General features: G+C 48.0%; 2 protein-coding genes across 2 annotated transcripts in view; one reads left to right on the forward strand and one right to left on the reverse strand.

The window, feature by feature from the left end:
* USP20 (ubiquitin specific peptidase 20) overlaps window positions 1-17,084 on the reverse strand; it is a 556,910-nt gene extending 539,826 nt beyond the window's left edge. The window contains exon 1 of the mRNA XM_086924837.1: window positions 16,919-17,084. The gene's annotated coding sequence lies outside the window, so the exon portion shown is untranslated. The remainder of the gene's footprint in view (window positions 1-16,918) is intronic.
* Window positions 17,085-17,433: 349 nt separating this feature from the next.
* The window catches only part of C5H9orf78 (chromosome 5 C9orf78 homolog), a 65,753-nt gene continuing 62,792 nt past the window's right edge, over window positions 17,434-20,394 (forward strand). Inside the window, exon 1 of the mRNA XM_086924839.1 lies at window positions 17,434-19,281. Coding sequence (XP_086780965.1) covers window positions 19,202-19,281 — 80 coding nt within the window. The 5' untranslated portion in view covers window positions 17,434-19,201. The remainder of the gene's footprint in view (window positions 19,282-20,394) is intronic.

Below are 20,394 nucleotides of genomic sequence, written 5' to 3' on the forward strand. Positions count from 1 at the left end.
CACCACCCTATACAGAAAACCAGCAGAAAGAAACACCTTGCCAAGATACACGAGCCACCATACTAGAGGGCTACGGGACAACCTGCCCTTCGGGCAATTTCTCCGCATCAGGAGGAATTGCTTTTTGAAGGAGGACTATTTTAGAGAATCGGATGACCTAATTCTTCGTCTGATCGAAAGGGGCTACCCCAAGAGGTTGGTGAAAAGATCCAGAAAAAGAGCCTGGTTCCAGGACAGAACCACTTTATTGATGCCAAAAGAACGTCAGTCATCTCAGGAACGAATGATATGTGTCACGACATACTGCACCAAAAGCAATGAAATAAAGAGAATAATTAATAAACACTGGGGTTTGGTTGCAGACATCATAGAAAGCCCAGAACCACCAATGCATGCCTTTAGAAAGGCAAGAAGCATAAAAGAATATGTTGTCCGTTCCCTTCTGGACACACCGCAGGCACCAACCATCCAAGGACTCTGGAATCTACCAGAAGTGGTAAGCCATTTTCGGTGTACGTCATGCAAAGCCTGCCCTACATGTTGGACCAAACAAGTTACCAACAACAACCTAACGGTAGACCTCAGATCTTTCACAAATTGCAACTTGAGTGGAGTAATTTACGCTATCATCTGTCCATGTGATCTTATGTACATAGGACAAACTAAACAAAAGATCAAAAATCGAATCTTCCAGCATTGCAGCAGGATCCGCTGCAAAACAGCAGGGGCATCCCTGGTAGAACACTACATGGAAAGGAATCACACTATTGAATCCATGAAATGGGTCATACTTGAAAAATCCCCTTGAAGGAGGAGGGAATCTGAATTCCATCCTTAATATTAGGGAGTGCAAATGGATGCACAAATTCAATACCATACACAAAGGTCTGAATGAACTGGATGCTAACTTTGCTCAAATGGCAGGACTTGACCCAGAACCATCCTAAAGCATTCTGGGCACATGATCAATATATCCCTTTCCAAGCAATAAACTCCACCTTAGTCCCCAACCTTAGCTTAAAGGTACTAACTCCCAGTACTGACAGTAGACACATAATTTCTCAGCAGACACCTTTTCATCTACATAACACATGATTATGTTATTCAAAAGGCAATCCTGAATGCAATACTGTCTGGACTTTATTGGTGAATTGTAAATGTTGTCATTCTTTTAAAATATGCATCTTTGGTCTTATAAATATGTACCTGTATATTCAATCAAACAAATGTTTCTAAATGCCACAATGACAAAGGTCACCGTACTGTTGTCGGAATTATGTATTGATTGGCATTTGTTAAGATTTTATGACAAGATGATAATATCTGGGTACGGGTACGTGGTGGATATTGTACAAACACGAAGCTACTCAGTAACTTTGCCCCCTAAAATAAAACACTCTTTGATCCAATCCCTGGGAAAGTCAAAACACTCTTTCCATACGGTCCCCTGACCATTATCTGAGTGGCGTCACGGTATACTCGCCCGGAAGCCCGGAAGCCGCTGATTGGCCGCCCGAGCCGAGCCCCTCAGCTCTTAGCATCTAGTGGCAGCACTGCGAGCATCCCCACAACCACGGAGGAAGCAACATGCGCTGACTACTGCAGCCCACGTGCTGTACAATGTATGAGATTGCCCCGTATCAAGTCGCCTCCAACTTAGCTTCCCTTGGCAACTTTTCCTAGCTAATTCCCAGTAAGCACGTGTAATATAAAAGTGGTCATGCTAATATGTTCGCCACATTACATGCCGCCCAGCAATACTGCTTCAGTATTTGCCATGCCTCACTGCTGTTTTAAAGTCTCTAACATTGTACCATTTAATGTGTTAAACAATTCTTTCAAATCATCAACCCTGACCTCGATTTTTCTCTTGACCCCTCCAGAAACGTGCGCGGTGTACAGAGAAACCTACCATATGAAGAATTAACGATACCCCCTCTCCATTCTAAAGAAGTCAAATCGCAGTAAGTTTACGTGCAATGGCATCTCCCTTGCAAGTTGGCTAATTAGCCGTTAGCATTCCCGCTAAAACCCCTCCCCCATTGTACTTTATTTCAGAAACAGAAAAGGAGCACGCTCAAGCCCTAGACATGACGCAAGATTCGCCGTCCGTCATTCTCTATGTAGGTAACCCCTACATTTAGCTTATATTAAAGTGTCATCTCACCACATAGCCAACTTATACTAGGTAATACCATGTTTTCCAGGCTCTCCTCTATGTCCTGATGAAGACCCCAACATGAGGCAAGACTAACCCTTTAACGTACTCTGGGTCGAAACGTAGACTACGCCATACCCTACACACCATAGGAACAAAAGAACGAATCAATTTTACCTATGTGTGATGTACTTTGAGAACACTTCTATTACCTTGATTATAAAGGCGTTTTGATTTGAATGTGATGTACCATTGTCACACCACCTTTACCTCGTCCCTCACATACTCCTCACTCCCTTTCCCCGTCTCACGGAGAGCACAATTTTTGTAATCATTTTACAATTACATTGATAATATGTTGATGGTTTCGAAATAAATACATGCAGTAACAAGTATAATGAATTCTGCTCTACGTGGAATAAATACAATTTACTTGTGAATACTGCATACGCTACTCTTAATACACTAAGCTCACCCACAGTGAAATACAATTGTGGTGATTGTACATATGTATCAACATGAAATAATTGCAAAGTATATTCGACCAACTCGGACTGTCGTAATTGGCTCGCTCGCATTAGCGATTAGCTGAACCTACACGTTGTCCTTCGTAATTTGGCTATATACGATAAACGCCATTTTGAATGTTGCAGCGGCCATCTTAGACCATGAGCGGCCTCGTGGCCGACGTGCCCTTTAGTCCTTCGTCCATTCCACTGACCACTCTCATCTGCCCAGCAACAGGCTATTTTTAGTACTGGTCAAACCACACATGCGCATTTCCCACTGACCCGTAAACCTTCAGGAATGTGCCGCTAACTGACCAGTGGGTTTGAAACCCTCCAATGAGCTGGCAGTATTCCAAAACATGTCCATATATGTCCTTAAAACTGTGTCTTTACTTGTGCCGCCTATCTTTTATTGCCCCGAAATTGTATATAAACGAGGTCACACCGGTGTTCGGTGTGATACCTCTAGCATTACCGAAGGGTGCTGTTTGAGTGTACCACCACCCCATGGGGTCTTAATAAACTTGTTCTTTGCCTTTTACAGTTTCCGTGCCAACAGTTCTTGTGTGTAAGTGGGTAATCTCTGGAGCGTGTAGGCCTTGGGAACCCCGAATACTTCAATTGGCGACCACGAAGGGACTCATCGGCGACTCGGATGCCCGAAGGAGAGGTCGTGACGAAGGCTTGGAAATCCGCCATGGGCGCGCGCTGCCACGAGTGACCCGAGTCTTGGCTGCCACTGTGTTTTTTCCTCTCCTTCCGATCTGACCTTCCAGGTGGCGCCGGTCTCCGACTGAGTTTTCGAAGTGTCTGCATCGCTGAGAAAGTGCCGTTTGGCTGATTTGGCTTACAAGACCTTGGCAGTTGGAACCTGGACATTTGAGTATTTGGTAAGCTTTGTGTTAGGTAAGGTAGTCTTCGGACGCTTACTGAAGTCTCTACGATTTGTGTTCGGTAAGGTAGTCTTTGGACGCTTACTGAAAATCTGTGTTTTGTGATCGGTGAGGTAGTCTTCGGACGCTTGCCGAGTTCTGGGAACTTTGATTTGAGTTAGCTAACATTGTGAATTTGTGATCTTTGAACTTATATGTGTAGTGCACTTCACATAGGCAGGCATGTAGAGATGTTTCTCTAACTTTGTTTTTTCCTTCGAGCGGCACAATCGTGAGAAGAATTGTAAGTGCCATTTTTGTCTGGTGTCACGCTTTTGTGATACTTTTTGAACATGCCTGTTTTCAGCACACTCCGAGGAATGTGTTGTCTTGGAGAAGGTACCTCAATTAGGCTAGCGGAATCACAGCCGGCTCCCCCAGAGGGAACTCCGAATAGGGAAATGTACATAAAACTTGGCCTTCCCCCTATTATGTACAGTAAATTATGGCATAAGTACACCAAGGCCGATCCCGAATTGCAATGGCCCCTACACGGGTCGTACGATTTGAGTAAAATCCAATTTGTAGAGCAATGTATGTTTCAACGTAGGTCTAGACAAAACATGTTTGATTGCGTGCGAATGTGGGAGAAAGCGGCGCGTGAGCGAATGAAGCGTGAGGTTGCCTTGGCGGACAAAGAGCAGCGCAAGGCTGCTCGGGATAAGGCTTTACAGCTTGAGGAAAAGGAGGCTCAGGAAAAGAAAGACAGGGAGGAACGGGAACGTAATTTGCAAACGACTGGTCAATTTCCTATTCGCCGACCGCTCTATCCTGTCCTTAATAATGAAATTGATGATTTTTCTTTGTTAGATCGGTCACCGCCTCCGTACGTTCTGCCGACGGCTCCGGCTGTGGATCTTGAGGATGATGGACAGGATCCGTCGAGTCAGAAGGGGGTATCGGCTCTCAGGTTTACTGCGGATAGGTCCGCTCATTTACGCAGTTGGGCTCGTAAAGTGAATAAGCATTGTGTTACTCAGGAGCAGTTGTTAACGGAAAAGAAAGGGTGGTCGGATCTTGAATTAATGTATTTTCTATCTAGTCTGGCGGATGAGGTTGTAAGTGCATATTGTGAACTTTCTGATACGCTTGAGCCTAAAGTGTTGTCGGTGTATCGTGAGAATTTAGCTAAAGGTGATTTTGATCTTTCAGATGTTGATGACCTGTTCAAGCAATTGATCAAGCTGCGGGATGAGACAACCCAGTTGCGACAGGAACGGAAAAGGAGGCAAAAGGAGTCCGAATTGGAGAATAATGGGCAGGCTAAAGAGTGTTCTCTCCGTGGTTCAGATAAGAGTTCTGCGTTGCATGTTATGCCTATGCGTGAAGCTGCGCCTTTGTATGTCCCACCAAAAGGGGAAGGTACGGATGATGATAAGTTGTCAAAGGATGCGAAAGGGTATTTTGTGTATAATTGGGTATATACGCCATGGAATAGAGCAGATGTCATGGCATTGAAAAATTCTTTACCTGATCTTCGGAAGAATCCAGCGGCATTTTATGAAGGGGTGGAAGGGGCTATATCGTCTTGTGTAATGACTCTTGTAGATATAGATTTGTTTTTTGGGCTAATCTTACCACCCGATATGTGGAGGCAAATTCGTAAAACTAATGACGAAACGATTTTGGGGGGGACATGGAAAGAAATAAGTAGAGCAGATTTAGATAGGGAACCAGCATGTAAGCCTTGTCAGCTAATTCTAGATCTCCCGGCAGCTATCCTGCATAAATTAAAAACGCTTGTTCCGTCCAAAAAGATTGATTGGACCATGTTAACGTCGTGCAAACAGAAACCCGATGAAACGGTTTCAGATTTCTTTACGCGCTTCGAGGAGGCCTTTCATGATTACAGAGGTCAATCTTTAACAGACGATACGGGTCGGCATTTGTTTGTAGATAAGTATGTGGCTAATCTCCTACCAGAGATTGCAAAGCGATTGAAGTCGAGTGAGAGTTCCTGGGCCACGGCGACCCCTGCGTCCTTGTTAACTATGGCTCAGTATTATGAGCGGCAGGAAGTGGAGGCTAAAGAAAGAGTAGAGAAAAAGACAAAGGAATTGAAAACGAAGGTGATGTTGGCGCAGGTTCGGGGAACACAGGGTAGAGGGAATGATAGAGGTAGACGAGGTGGCGGAAATGCATCGTATGGTCGTACGGACATTGCGGAGGATCAGTGTGCTTATTGTAAGGAGTTTGGGCATTGGGCCGAAGATTGTCCGGTACTTCGTGAGCAGCGTAGTCAGCGTGGTCGAGGCAGTGGAAGGTCAAGAGGAGGTTATACTGGAACGAGAGGTGGCGGAGGTGATCGCAGACAGGTTGAGGAGAGGGGCCGTGGCCAGGACGAACGGAATACGTTTGATAGACAGAATCAATATCAGATTTTGGAAGGAGAGAATGTGGAACATCAGGATTATGTGCATGCATAGGATTGCGTAGGATGGGGTAAGGAATCAGTTGAAGTGCCAGTAGATCAGCAAGGTCCATATGTAACAGCGGGTATTTTGGGTTCTACTGATCAATTTCTAGTCGACACAGGAGCTACTCGTAGCGCGCTGTCGAAAAACTTGGTTCCGAGGGCTCCCCTGTCTGGCGAAATGATTACGTGTGTAGGGTTTGATGGCACACCCTCCCCCAGCCCATTGTCCAAGCCCCTTGCACTATGCATTGACAAATACTTTAGTTTTGGGCAATTTTTGTTATCACCCCATACCCCAGACAATATCCTGGGCATTGATTTGCTTAAATATTTCCGAGCGACAATACGCTGCGCTCCAGAGGGAGTGCGGGTTATCCTGAATGACAACTACCCTGACCCTGAGGATTGCCCTGACCCTGACAGATTTTATGCCATTTTAGACATCCCTGCTTTGGCCTCTCTGCCGCACACGTTGTGGGCGACATCAGATACGGATGTGGGTGAGATGCGCATTCCACCAATACACATTACGGTTAAGGAGGGGGCCCCTCTACCACGAGTGCCACAGTATAAGATTTCGAAGGAAGGTGAAATTGCACTGACAAATATTGTTCAGGATTTGATTTCTGCAGGGGTAGTGGAGGAGGTCCCTTATAATGTCTGTAACAGCCCTATTCTACCGATTCTTAAGAGAGACTCAGATGGCAAGATCTACCGATTTATTATTGATTTGCGTGAAATAAACAAAATTGTCATTCCCCAATACCCAGTGGTGTCCGATATCACGACTTTGCTTACTTTGGTTCCACCGACGGCCACCACTTTTAGTGTTATTGACTTGAAGAATGCGTTCTTTTCTATCCCTGTTCACCCAGATAGTAGATATCTGTTTGGTTTTACGCTCAATAATAAATCGTATAGATTTTGTCGTGTTCCCCAAGGATATACTGAAAGCCCTAGCATCTACAGCCAGGCTTTGAAACGACAACTAGATTCCTTTAAATTGCAGTCTGGCGTTGCGCTCATCCAGTACGTCGATGACCTTTTGCTTGCCGCCGACTCCTATGCACAATGTGAACAGAGTACACTTGCATTACTTTCCTTTTTGGCACAACACAATCACAAGGTTTCTAAGAAGAAGCTTCAATACTGTAGACCCCAGGTGACCTACCTCGGTCATCTGTTGTCTAAGGAGGGGCGGGCATTAACATCTGACCGAATTCAAGCAATTTTAGACACACCAGTCCCCCGCACGCAGAGAGATGTGCGTGCCTTTATAGGGTTGACATCCTTTTGTAGACAATGGATCATGGGTTTTTCACATATCATAAAACCTTTGCTAGCATTATTGTCCAAAACTACACCGATGCCTCTTGAGTGGACAGACGAATGTCAGAAAGCCTTTGAGCAGTTGAGACAGGCCCTTTGTTCCGCACCCGTGTTAGGAACACCAGACTACACGAAACTTTTCACATTATACGTGCACGAAAATGATGGGTGTGCGTTGTCAGTGTTAGTGCAGTTACACGGGGATAAGCAGAGACCATGTGCATACTTCTCTGCCATTTTGGATCCTGTAGCGCGAGGGCTGCCTGGGTGTTTTCGAGCAGTAGCGGCAACAGCAGTAGCCATACGACAGAGTGAGGGCATAGTGTTATCACACAAATTGTTGGTGTTAGTTCCTCATGCAGTAGATGCCCTGTTAAACCAAACAAAGACCCAATACCTTACGAGTGCACGACTTACAGGATACGAGTTGACACTCTTAGCGCCACACATAACACTGAAAAGATGCGCTACTTTGAACCCAGCCACTTTATTGCCCTATCCGGTCGAGGAGGGTCAGGAAGAAAAACATCATGACTGTGTTTTCCTGACCGAGGAACAGACAAAGGGTCGTGTCGACTTACAGGATGTGCCACTTCCTGATGTGGATGGGGAACTGTGGGTTGATGGATCGTGTTTGAGGCTGCCAGATGGTACGACTTCCGCAGCATATGCGATCACGACTCTTAAGACGGTGGTCGAAACAGCTAGAATACCACAAAAATCGGCTCAAGCAGCAGAGCTGATAGCTTTAACAAGAGCCTGCGAATTGAGTGCTGGCCTATGTGTGAACATATACACAGACAGCCGGTATGCCTTTGGAGTGGCCCATGACTTCGGGCTTCTCTGGAGGGAACGCGGGTTCCTGACGTCACACGGGGAGCACATTATGCACGGAGAGCTAGTGCGTGATCTCCTGAATGCGTTGCTCAGTCCTAAAAAAGTAGCGATAGTGAAGTGCAGTGCCCATAAAAAGATCACGGATAAAGTGGGTCAAGGAAATGCCTTTGCAGACAGCATAGCAAGGCAGACGGCTATGTCCCGAACCAGCTCCCCTATGTACGTGGTACAATCACAGGCAGAGAGATGGAGTGACGCTAGAGCAGAGATACGGGATATTCAAAAATCAGCTACAGAATCTGAACTTGCGGCTTGGGCAGCAGATGGGGTGCTAGATGACGAAGGTTGTTGGAGAAGCAAAGACATGGAGAAGTGGAAACTGCCTGCGGCTTACTTACAGGCGATGGTCCAGATGACGCATGGACTGGCACATGTCGGAGCTCTTGCAATCGCTCGTCTTTTAACACGAGTTTGGGAACATCCTGAGATTGCAAATACTGCAAAGAGAGTAGTGCAGACCTGCCTGGTGTGTTTGCAACACAATCCTGGGAAGGGGACCCATACTCCGAAAGGAGGGTTCGTTCCACCTTCTGCACCGTTTGAAGTGCTTCAAATGGATTACATCCAACTCGAGCGCTGCAATAACCTGAAGTATGTCTTAGTGGTGGTGTGTGCTTTTAGCAAATGGGTTGAGGCCTACCCCACGAAAGACAATACGGCTTTGACAACAGCTAAGGTGTTGCTTAAGGAATTCTTTCCTCGCTTTGGAGTTTGCAAGTTTTTGTGGAGCGATAATGGGCCCCATTTTGTTGGAAAGATTGTGGAATATGTACTGAAGGGGTTAGGGATTCAGCAAAAGTTTCACGCTGTATTCCACCCTCAGTCAGCAGGTTTGGTCGAGCGGTACAATGCCACGTTGAAGCTTAAGCTGGCCAAAATTGTGGCGTCTACATCGTTGAAGTGGCCAGATGCGTTGCCGCTAGCACTACTATCTCTCAGATCAGTACCCCACTCACGAACCGGCCTTACGCCCTATGAGGTGGTGTTTGGCCGCCCTATGAATATCTGGGGGTGCCCAAGCCGCGATTAATACATGATGTGCCTTGTGTTATGATGAATGATTATTTGGCACGATTAACAAATGATTTGCTCTCTATTCATCAACAGGTTCGAGAAGCGCTCCCTGATAACTCCACTGGAGAGGGCCACGATCTTCGTCCTGGGGACCATGTAATGGTCCGTTCGTTTGAAAGAGCAAGCAGTTTGGAGCCCAGGTGGAAGGGCCCTGAGCAGGTCCTCCTGGCAACCCGCACCGCAGTACGAGTGACGAACAGGAAGCGGTGGGTGCATTCGACACATTGTCGCCGTGTCTCTCCGGATCTGGTGACTCCTGCTGTGTTGACTGATTACAAGGAGATCTTGGAGAAAGAAAAGAGCCCAGCTGTGACGTCGGCCGAAGTGGAGGGAGCCTTCCCGGACCAATCTGCTACCGGGAGAGAGCGCTACAATCTGCGTCTACGATAAAGAAGATTTTTGTTCTCTTTTTTTTTAATGACTGGTTGGTTACCGCTCCAGGTTTGTGAAACGGAAACCGGGATTTCCAAGGGGGGGGGATCAGTTCTGCCAGAGTAGCGACACCCGTCTTGGCCCGGAGAAGAAAACAACGGCTACCTCGGAGTTCAGCACCGCATTTTTCTTTTTTTAGGTATACACGTACGTGTATCTGAGACAATCTGTGAACAATTTTGTGAACAATTTGTGCCACTTGAGACTTTGCACGAACTTTCTTGAACTATGGCATCAACGGCATCCCGTGATAAGAAAATATTGGGTGCCTTTCTCTTTGTTCTAACTATTGTGGTGATAGCTGTTATAGCCTGGGTAGTCGAACTTGTGGTGCCTGTACGTGAACATTTGCTGCCGACTACCCCGGCGCCGTCTGAACATTTTCATTTTACATTGCCTTTCCATGAAGAGCGCCATCGCCAAACGTATTTAAATAACAGCTTCATTCAGATTCTTCACCACACGCATAATATGACCAATACCTCTAACTGTTGGGTGTGTGGAATGTTGCCTGGGCATCAGAAGAGAGGGGGCACCCCACTTATTCCACTTCCGTTTTCGCACAATGGGTAATGCAATGCCTGGTACACCCTCCTCTTTACTTTGAGATGGCCAACAAAAGGGGGGGTGCTTTTCCGTTTGAATAAAGTATGTTCCCATGACAAGGATGGGTTTCCCCGGGCTGAGGGCACACGTTTCGAATGGGAAGAGTACAGGCCTGATAATGTATCTGCTCCACGTATATATAGCAATCAGCGAAATGTGAATGTATCCAGTGCTCATGTCATAAATGTCATTGCCACAAAAGCCGATTTATGCATTAGAAACAAGGGTACGATTGCAGTGGGGAAAAGCGAATGTAATATTACTCTCACGTTTGATAGCCCGAATGGCATTTCATTTGTCGCATCTCGAAACACCTACTTTATCTGTGGAACGAAGGGGTACCATCAGCTTCCAGTGGGATGGTTGGGCACGTGCTACGTATCGTTTGTGTTACCCCCTGTATTCATTGCCCCTCCGATGTACCACAATGATTACACCTTGTACCACGATTTCGTTTTGAACAGGGTTAAACGAACTGTTGCACTAGAGGACATTGATCAAACGGACACTGCATTACAACAGTATGTGGATTTTAATCTGGGACTATTCTCCTTTGTGGGGGCTGCATTGAACAGCCGGAAAATAAGACGACTGACACGCGTTGTTGAGGCTGTTGCGAATGACACTGCCATTGCCCTGGGGAATATCACCGAGGAACTACAGATTTCCAGAATTGTCACCCTCCAGAACAGAATGGTATTAGACGTAGTTTTGGCTGATCGTGGGGGGGCATGTAGAATTATCGGAAGCAGCTGCTGTATTTACGTTCCGGACAATTCCCCATCTGTGTATGATGCTATTTCCAAGCTGCATAAAATAGCTGCCGAAATACACCCGGACAATGGAACTTGGACACTTTCTGGATGGTTCTGGTCCATGATTGCAACTTGGGGCTGGAAACTGTTGACAATTCTCTGTATACTTGTGGGAGCAATGTTCTTTATATGCCTGTGTATTCAATGTGGCCCTGCCTTATGTTCAATGTGTCTATCAGCTTGCTTACCATCGAGGCGAGCTCTTGCCCATGACAAAATGATGCTACACAAAGAGGTGACACAAATTATGTTAATAGACATCGAGGACGAACATCCAGACTATGTTCATTATGAGGTAGATTCAGCTAAACGCTAAAAGGGTCGTCTGTCGTAATTGGCTCGCTCGCATTAGCGATTAGCTGAACCTACACGTTGTCCTTCGTAATTTGGCTATATACGATAAACGCCATTTTGAATGTTGCAGCGGCCATCTTAGACCATGAGCGGCCTCGTGGCCGACGTGCCCTTTAGTCCTTCGTCCATTCCACTGACCACTCTCATCTGCCCAGCAACAGGCTATTTTTAGTACTGGTCAAACCACACATGCGCATTTCCCACTGACCCGTAAACCTTCAGGAATGTGCCGCTAACTGACCAGTGGGTTTGAAACCCTCCAATGAGCTGGCAGTATTCCAAAACATGTCCATATATGTCCTTAAAACTGTGTCTTTACTTGTGCCGCCTATCTTTTATTGCCCCGAAATTGTATATAAACGAGGTCACACCGGTGTTCGGTGTGATACCTCTAGCATTACCGAAGGGTGCTGTTTGAGTGTACCACCACCCCATGGGGTCTTAATAAACTTGTTCTTTGCCTTTTACAGTTTCCGTGCCAACAGTTCTTGTGTGTAAGTGGGTAATCTCTGGAGCGTGTAGGCCTTGGGAACCCCGAATACTTCAGGACCACCCCTCTTTTTGTACTTACACTCAACTGCAGGCCGGAGCTGCGATCGTTTTTGTGAAGGAATCCCCAGCATGGAGATAACCCCGCACCTCTGCTTATTTGCGGCGTGGGAGGCCACCCCGCCTTGCCTGCCGCATATCTGCCCTTTTATATGCCCTAGCGGGTGCCCACCCCACCAGGGACATTGTCATTAGAGGGAGCCTACCCTTCTTGAAGTTTTATACTTGCGCGGGTGCCAACCCCGCGACTTTGCCCAGATCTGAAAGAAAATCACCGCCGCCGGCCCAGGGTCTTCCTTACGAGGGCCGCGCTGTGATAGGCTGTCGCGCCCCTTGAGCCTGGAGGCTCGTGGTGAGGGCCGCATTGCCATTGGTGAAGGCGTCCCTGAGCCAGAGGCTCGACGCCCAGGGACGTGCTGCCATTGGCTGCCACCGGAGAAGCAAAGCAGGAAGCAGAAGGGAGTCTACCTCGTGCTCCTGCACCACAGAAAGGAAGCCCATCTGGGCTCCCAAGAGGGAGGGAGAGCCCCGTGGGACCAGCGGCAGAAGCGAAGAGACAGGAGAGCCCCGACGGAGTCTGGGAGGCTCTCCCAAACCCCGCCGCAGAGAGGAGATGGCACCGAGACCGAGGAGCAGCCCGGTGAGTGTACATGGGCTCTGGGGAGCTCCGGGCCTGTTCGTGGTGTCGGATTGAAGCCCCAGACAAGAGCGGCCCCGTTTAGCAGCGGGCCGCTCCAACGGTTGGCAGTAGTCATAGAGCCTTGCGTGGCTCTATTTGGGGCATTGTTTGGTGTTGAGTCGTCCGAGTGGGGCTCACCAGCCGGTGGTGCCCGGGCTGATCTTCCCAGCTGCCCCACATGACAGGGGGCAGCTGCCGCATTTCTATTGGGGGCCATTCGTTTTAAAATCCCTGTGAGGGGCTTGGGCCATTGTTTACCCAGTCTCCAGAGTGGGAATCCAACGTTGGGGCACAGTTTGTTTAGGAGTCCCCCGAGTGGGGCTCACCAGCCAGAGGGGCCCGTGATTTCGCCCTGTGATTTCGCCCCGTGTTTTGCCCCACCGTGCCTGGGGGGCATACATGTTTAAGAGCCTCTGGGCTCCAACGTCCTGGGGCCATAGTTGGTTATTTAAGGAGCCAAGGTGCTCCTGGGGCACAGTTGATTTCGGGAGCCAGAGTGCTCCAAGGCCCCTATTTGTCTTCAGAGCCCCGTGTGGCTCCAGCGTTGGGCACAATTAGGTCTGAGGGCCAGTGAGAGCCCTGCCCCAGTTGAGTGATTTCCAGCTGCCCAGCAGGTAGTGGGCAGCTGCACCGTTTAGGTTCTTCTTTTCTTAGGGGACATGTTCTTTGGGATTTCACAGCTGCCCGGCAAGTAGTGGGCAGCTGCTACATTTAGGCCCATCTTACGCACCCTTCTGTTTGCTGCCTGTGCAGCCAGCCCTGACTTTTGGGACATAGGGCGTTGGTGCCCTTTGAGAAGCCAGTTGGCCTGGGGCGCACTGTGTCTATGCCTAATGTGATTCTTGCGAAAGGTGATTGCCTACTGTGTTTGTGATAATAATTGCCTAAGGTGATTTATGCGTAATGTGCAATGCATTTATGCCTGTGATACCTCTAACTGTATTTTTATGCTTAGGAGGTTGTTTTGCCATGTCTAGTTTATACTAGTGAGTTCATGTTTTCCTGCCTGATCTATGCCTATGGTGATTAGTACTGCGCAGTGTATTCCTACCCTTTACCAGTGGTTACTGGTTGTGTTCTACAAGTGTCATTTTGTGCTACATTTCTACTAAGTGCTATTTCTACTAAGTGCTAATTCGGACGGTGGCCCATGTGGCCCTGTCCTGTGTATATAACCCCCTGTAAATATTGCCCAGTGCCAGTTTGCATAGAGTATCTGTGTGATTATGATCTAATGTGTTTAAGGTAATACAAACGCTATTTTTATATATAACCTTGTGTGGAGTTCCTTTTGCTGCTGTGAGTGTGTGTTGCGCAAACGCTTTACACATTGCTCTCCGGGATAAGCCTGACTGCTCGTGTCAAGCTACCAAAGGGGTGAGCAGGGGTTATCTTGGGGTGTACCTCCCTTGCCCTGACTAGAGTTGTGGTTTCTGCCTGGCTTTGGCGCAAGCCTTAGCCAACCGAAAATCCCATTTCTAACAAGATCTAGTTAATCTAGCAGCTACACTAATTCCTATACTATATGCGGACAATTCTCCCTACCCACCTTACAGAGAGAGATGGGTGCAGCGCAGGTGTGTGCCTTAAACACCTGGCCCTAGGGTGCAAGATGGTCAGGGAATGGAGGCTACGCAGGTGTACATGCAGCACTAGAGGATACTGGGGGGGCCCTCCGGTGTATGCATAGTGCATAAAAACACAGAGCTTGTGCAAATGAAGGATGATTTGTACTAGCCCTAAAAGAAGTAACACTAGCAGAACTGAAGATTTATAGGGATATGACTGAGCCAAGATAGAGATACTAAGGGACAACAGTAGTAAAAATTGCATTCTGAAGAAGTTATATATAGGGAAATTTTAGGGATTTTAATAAATAAATGTTCTAATACTCCGTTTTAAAAGGAACAAGAGAAGTTAAATTACATGCATCTTGAGGTGTAATTGTGGTTTTAATATTATCATGTTATGCGGCTGCTCTTTCTCTTGTTGAATATTGCCATGTTTTGCTGCGGTCCTTTCTCCTATCACGGAACGTGGAATGTACTTTTAAAGTTTTAACAAATCAAATAAAGTTTTGTTTGACTGACTGACTGAGCCAAGAAGCAGCAGTCGCATGGGGAACCAGCATAAAAAGAAGAACAATGATATGTGGACAAAAAACAATCAATGAAATGTATGCAAAGAGAGGATGTAGGCTTCCAGCGTGTCTCCCCGCAAATTGGGAGTTGAGGCTAAATAACTAACCTATGAACAGAAACATGGAGGAGGAAAAAAATAGTGCACAGTTCTTCTCACTGTTAAAAAAAATGGGTAAATACCCAAAATAAGTAAAGTACATGCTAATAGTTTAGGCGTGACTGTCAAGGCAGAGTATGGGTCGTCATACACAATTTGTGTATGAAAATAAATTACTGAGAGAACTACAATACTGACAGCATATGGGTTAGAAGATATATCTGTGTCGGCATAGAGAAGCCACATTAGAATGTCACTTAGTGAAGAGACAGGGAAGATATACAACAAACTGAAGATTATATGCTTTAAGTTGGAATGAGCTGCTGCTCTTGATAAAGACCATGTTCAGAAGAACAGATATAGGACGAAGAGGAGGCAGAAACCCCAGGAATTTGAGACATGAGATCTGGAGGTATTTTGAAACAGCTGAGAAAACAAAGGCTAACATCATAGAATTCAAGTGATCTTTACAGCCAGTAAAAACTAAGTATGCGGAGTGCTGTAACAAATCAATGGAGAAGAAAAAATAGTGACTCAAGAGATTTAGGTAATGAGGCATAATTTGAAAAGGTAGAGGTATCGAAAGAATTATCCTGTTTTGCAATATGTATGTATTTATTTAAGTGTCATGGGTATAGCACGAACATAGCTGAAAAGGAAGTGGAGCACTGCACAGGTTAAAAGGCAAGAATCCAGTAAACAGGTGACCAGAGAGAGAGAGCTTGTTACTGGATTGTTACTTACTACACTACTATACCATGTTTGAGTGCATCCTCAACTCTTTCCTAAATTAGAGCAGCAGTGGGGCGGTCCTCATGGATACGAGGAAGCTGTTCCGGTTCCTGGGTTCATAGATGGAAAATGACTGCTGCCTTGATTTTTCATTTATACACTTAGTTTGCAGTCTGATAATGTCCTGGCTGCAGAAGTGTCAAGAGCCAGCACAGATGGTAACCTTATCTGCAAGACAGGCAGGAGTGCAGGCGATGATGGCTTTGTAAATGTGATACAGTTGATTTTGAAGATCTGGAGGCCAGCAGGGCAAACCAATGGACTTCCATCTTAGTTGAGGTGATAAAATTATATTTCTCAAAACCTTGAATGAGATGTGTTGCAGCATTTTAAGGTGTATGGTGCATGAGTGAAACTGCCTGTGGAATACAAGTGTGGCACTTTAGTGGAATGCTATGGTTGAGCATGCGCAGCGGAATGAGGGTGCATTGCATTGATGGAAGACGCGCCTTTTCGCACCAGCGCACAGCTAAGTCTAATGTGCATCTCATGCTAAGGAAGGTATACAACGTGTGACTGTCCTGAGCTGCAGAATGTGAACAGTAGCGGTTGGTGTCTGTATGTCAATGTTCCACACGTTCCTGAACAAGTGAGGCTCCCAACTGCCAGCGAGAGTTCAGCAACATCCTGAACATGCGCTGCTGTGATGCGACTGTCCAGCATGATGCTGAAAGCATGCTGCAGTAGAGCTGGAGTGTCCCACCTGTTGCTGAATGCCTGAAATGCAGATGGCTGCAGTGCTTGTCCCTATTGTTGGTGAATGCATGGCTGTGGTATGCGTGTCACGCATGATGCGGGAGGTGCGCGGCTACAGGCGTGAGGGTCACTCATAACGCGGAATGGGCGCAGCAGGTACGCGCGCGAGCTCAGGGAGCCGCGGGTGAAGCGTCTCTTGTCAGCGGGACTGAGACCCACCGTCAGCCGCGGCCAGTCCTCCCAGTCAGGGGCGCGGGGCCCCAGCAGCACCTCGCGGGGCCCCAGCAGCACCTATGGGGGCGGAGCAGGGGCCCAGAGAGCGGAGCCGAGGGGCGGAGCCAATGACGTGCCATGACAGTCCTACGGCCCGGGAGGCTCCCAGCGGCGCGCGCCAGGCACTGTGTGGCCCGGCTGAGGCCGCCTCAGTGATGCGCTTACTCACCCGCGGTGCCGGCTCTGGAGTCCGCGGAGGGGCGCGCTGCCCTTCGGCCTCTCTCGGGCACGGGTCCGACCCCGGCCGCCGGTTCACTGACAGCTGTCAGTCCCGGAGACAGCGAGCATCTCTCTGTTACTGATGGATCCGCCCACTAACGGATGCCCCGCCCACCAACGGAAGGCGGGGCGAACGTGGGCCCCGCCCACTAACGGAAGGCAGGTCCTCCTGCGCGCTTGTCCCATAACATGAGCCAATGAGCTATTACAGACTATAAACGACCAATCCGGGCTCACTGCGCAGTCCCCGAGGCCTCCCAACCAATAAACAATCTTCGAGCTCCCCCAACCACTGCAGGTGTTGACATAGTACACAGACAAGTTAGAGCGCTCGAGGAGAGTTCAACCAGCCAATCCTATGCCGAGCTCTTTCTGATCACTCCTCCCACAGGATTTTCTGCAACGAGTCATGGGCCCCCACACGTTTGTCGTCTCTATTTCATTATGGTATCTCTAATCTGATTGGGTGTGAAACCCTGATGACGTAGACCGACCGGATAGTCGCAGATATAGGATAGGAGACGTCTGTTAAAGGAGCTAGACCGAGATTCTTCACCGGGGGAGACCGGGGACAGACGGAGGGCTGCCAGGGAGGGCACACGGAGGAGGAGGAGGAGCCGGAGAGAGTCCACAGAAGAGAGTGATACCATAGAGAGGAGAGCAGACTTCACAGGAAGGAGAGAGAGAGATCACAGAGAGAGGTCACAGTACACACCAGAGAGACAGACTCCAGGGCAAAGAGAGTGAGACCATAGAGAGGAGAGTAGACCTCACAGAAGAGAGAGAGATCACAGAAAAGGACTGACAGGAGAGAGGCCAAACTACACAACAGAGAGAGAGAGACTCCAGAGAAAAGAGAGTGATACCATAGAGAGGAGAGAAGACTTCACAGGAGGGAGAGAGAGAGATCACAGAGAGAGGTCACAGAGTGAGGAGAGAGGCCATAGTACACACCAGAGAGACAGACTCCAGGGCAAAGAGAGTGAAACCAATGAGAGGAGAGTAGACTTCACAGAAGACAGAGAGGAGAGAGCCCATAGGGCACACCAGAGAGACGGTCTCCAGAGAAAATAGAGAGATACCAAAGAGAGGAGAGTGCCAGGGAAGAGTAGACACCACAGAAGAGAGAGAGAGAGAGATCACAGAGACTGGGAGTTAAAGGAGTCAGACCATATTACACACTAGAGAGACAGACTACAGAAAATAGAGTGATACCTAAGAGAGGAGAGTGCCAGGGGAGAGTAGACACCACAGAAGAGATCACAGAGGGAGTTACAGGAGATAAGCCAGAGTACACACCAGAGAGACTGACTCCAGACCAAAGAGAGGAGAGAGAGACGGGAGAAGTGGACTCAACGGAAAAGAGACAGGCCACAGAGAGGAAAGTGACAGGGGGCGAGAGACCCAATTACACACCAGAGAGACAGACTCCAGGGCAAAGAGAGTGAAACCAATGAGAGGAGAGTAGACTTCACAGAAGACAGAGAGGAGAGAGCCCATAGGGCACACCAGAGAGACGGTCTCCAGAGAAAATAGAGAGAGACCAAAGAGAGGAGAGTGCCAGGGAAGAGTAGACACCACAGAAGCGAGAGATCACAGAGACTGGGAGTTAAAGGAGTCAGACCATATTACACACTAGAGAGACAGACTACAGAAAAGAGAGTGATACCTAAGAGAGGAGAGTGCCAGGGGAGAGTAGACACCAAAGAAGAGTTACAGGAGAGAAGCCAGAGTACACACCAGAGAGACTGACTCCAGACCAAAGAGAGGAGAGAGAGACGGGAGAAGTGGACTCAACGGAAAAGAGACAGACCACAGAGAGGAAAGTGACAGGGGGCGAGAGACCCTATTACACACAAGAGAGACAGTCTCCAGAGAAGAGAGGGACTGAAACCAAAGAGAGGGGAGTGAGAGACCATATGCCAGACGAGAGGTACAGACTCCACTGAGAATAGTGCTGGGGAGGTGGACCATCTTACCAGGGAGACTGCAAGATCTCACAGAGTGGGAAGAGACTAGAGCGAGGGAAGTGACACCCTCCAGAGAGGAGTGAGACCGAGAGACGAGGAGAGTGACAGGGCCGTGGGAGACCGTAACACAGACAGGAGAGAAGCCTGGATACTGCTAAGAGTCTCCCCAGAGACCAGAGGAGAGAGGGGCCACAGAGAAGAACGAGCACATACTACAGCAAGGGGAGAGACCATTCTGCGCGCCAGAGGGGCAACAGCTAAGGATGCCTGCAGGGAAGAACTTCAGGCGCCGCAAAGCAGAGTCCTCAGACGAGGAAGAAGACCAGGTGACGGAGGTGGTGAGGTGAGACTCCTGGGCAAAGAAAGGGGGAAGAGGGTCACCACGAAGGACATTGGGGGAGGGGGGGAACAATGTGCATTTCTACGGGAATATAGTGCAGGGGAGGACGATAGATGATGGGGAAGAGAAAGGAAAACTACACTGGAAGAAGAAGAATGGAAAATAAGGATAACTCGAGCAGTCCCAGTGAAGGGGGGAATAACGTAGATGCTCGAGAAACACAGAAGCTGATTGGGTCTCCAGGTCTGGACAGTGTAAGTGATATATATGTAGCTGAGCCAGCCATGCCCAGGTTAGAGTGTAGAATGATTCTGTGTTTTATTTGAGCGTTTGCATCCGGCTGTGGGGCAGGTGCTATGTGGTGTTGGCCTAGTGGCTGCCACAACTACTTGACTGAAAATAAAGACGATTTATAAAGACCCCAACGTCGTCAGTATCCATCTGTTGCCGCTACGGTAGGTTTGTGTTAGACTTTCAAAGTACAAACCCGACTAGAAAGCAACCGAGTTCGCTACAGGAGAATGTTTTACATTACAAGTGGGAGGTGGGCAGTTGTAAGTAAATGGGGGCTTGCTTGACATTACAGGGCGGCCACCGCTAGAGCCTGTGGTAGGGACACCAAAAGGGGGGCCAAAGAAGGGCATTTCAGAGTTAATGGTACAAGGGACTATAAAGTGACGAGGTGGTCCTTGCAGAGTTGGGTTCCAGCTTTTTCTGCAACTGGAGAAGGGAGCTGTCATGCCAGATTTGGATAGGGTGGAATTACAGATGCTAGGTGTGTAGCAGGAGATAACTAGGCATCTGGCTCATTACTTGTTACAGCTTTTCAATGTATTGCAGTGCTGCATAAAGTCCATGTCCCTCTTGATGTATTTGTTGGGTCCTAGTTAATAGAATATGTGTACACTCTGATTCCTGGTGGAATTCACTGGAACTATGTACGTGCAAGGCTCTAGGTTTGGCAAACCAGTGGATCTGATACGTTTGTGTTCAGTCAGCACCTTTTTGTTACCCAATGTGCAAAATACATTTCATCAGGCAACCTCAGAGTGTCCGCCATGTGCCTTTTTGAGGTGTGATGACCCATCAGCATTGACTATGTGGTGAAATACAGCA

Source organism: Lissotriton vulgaris, chromosome 5 (assembly GCF_964263255.1).
Source record: "Lissotriton vulgaris chromosome 5, aLisVul1.2, whole genome shotgun sequence".
Classification (NCBI taxonomy): domain Eukaryota; kingdom Metazoa; phylum Chordata; class Amphibia; order Caudata; family Salamandridae; genus Lissotriton; species Lissotriton vulgaris.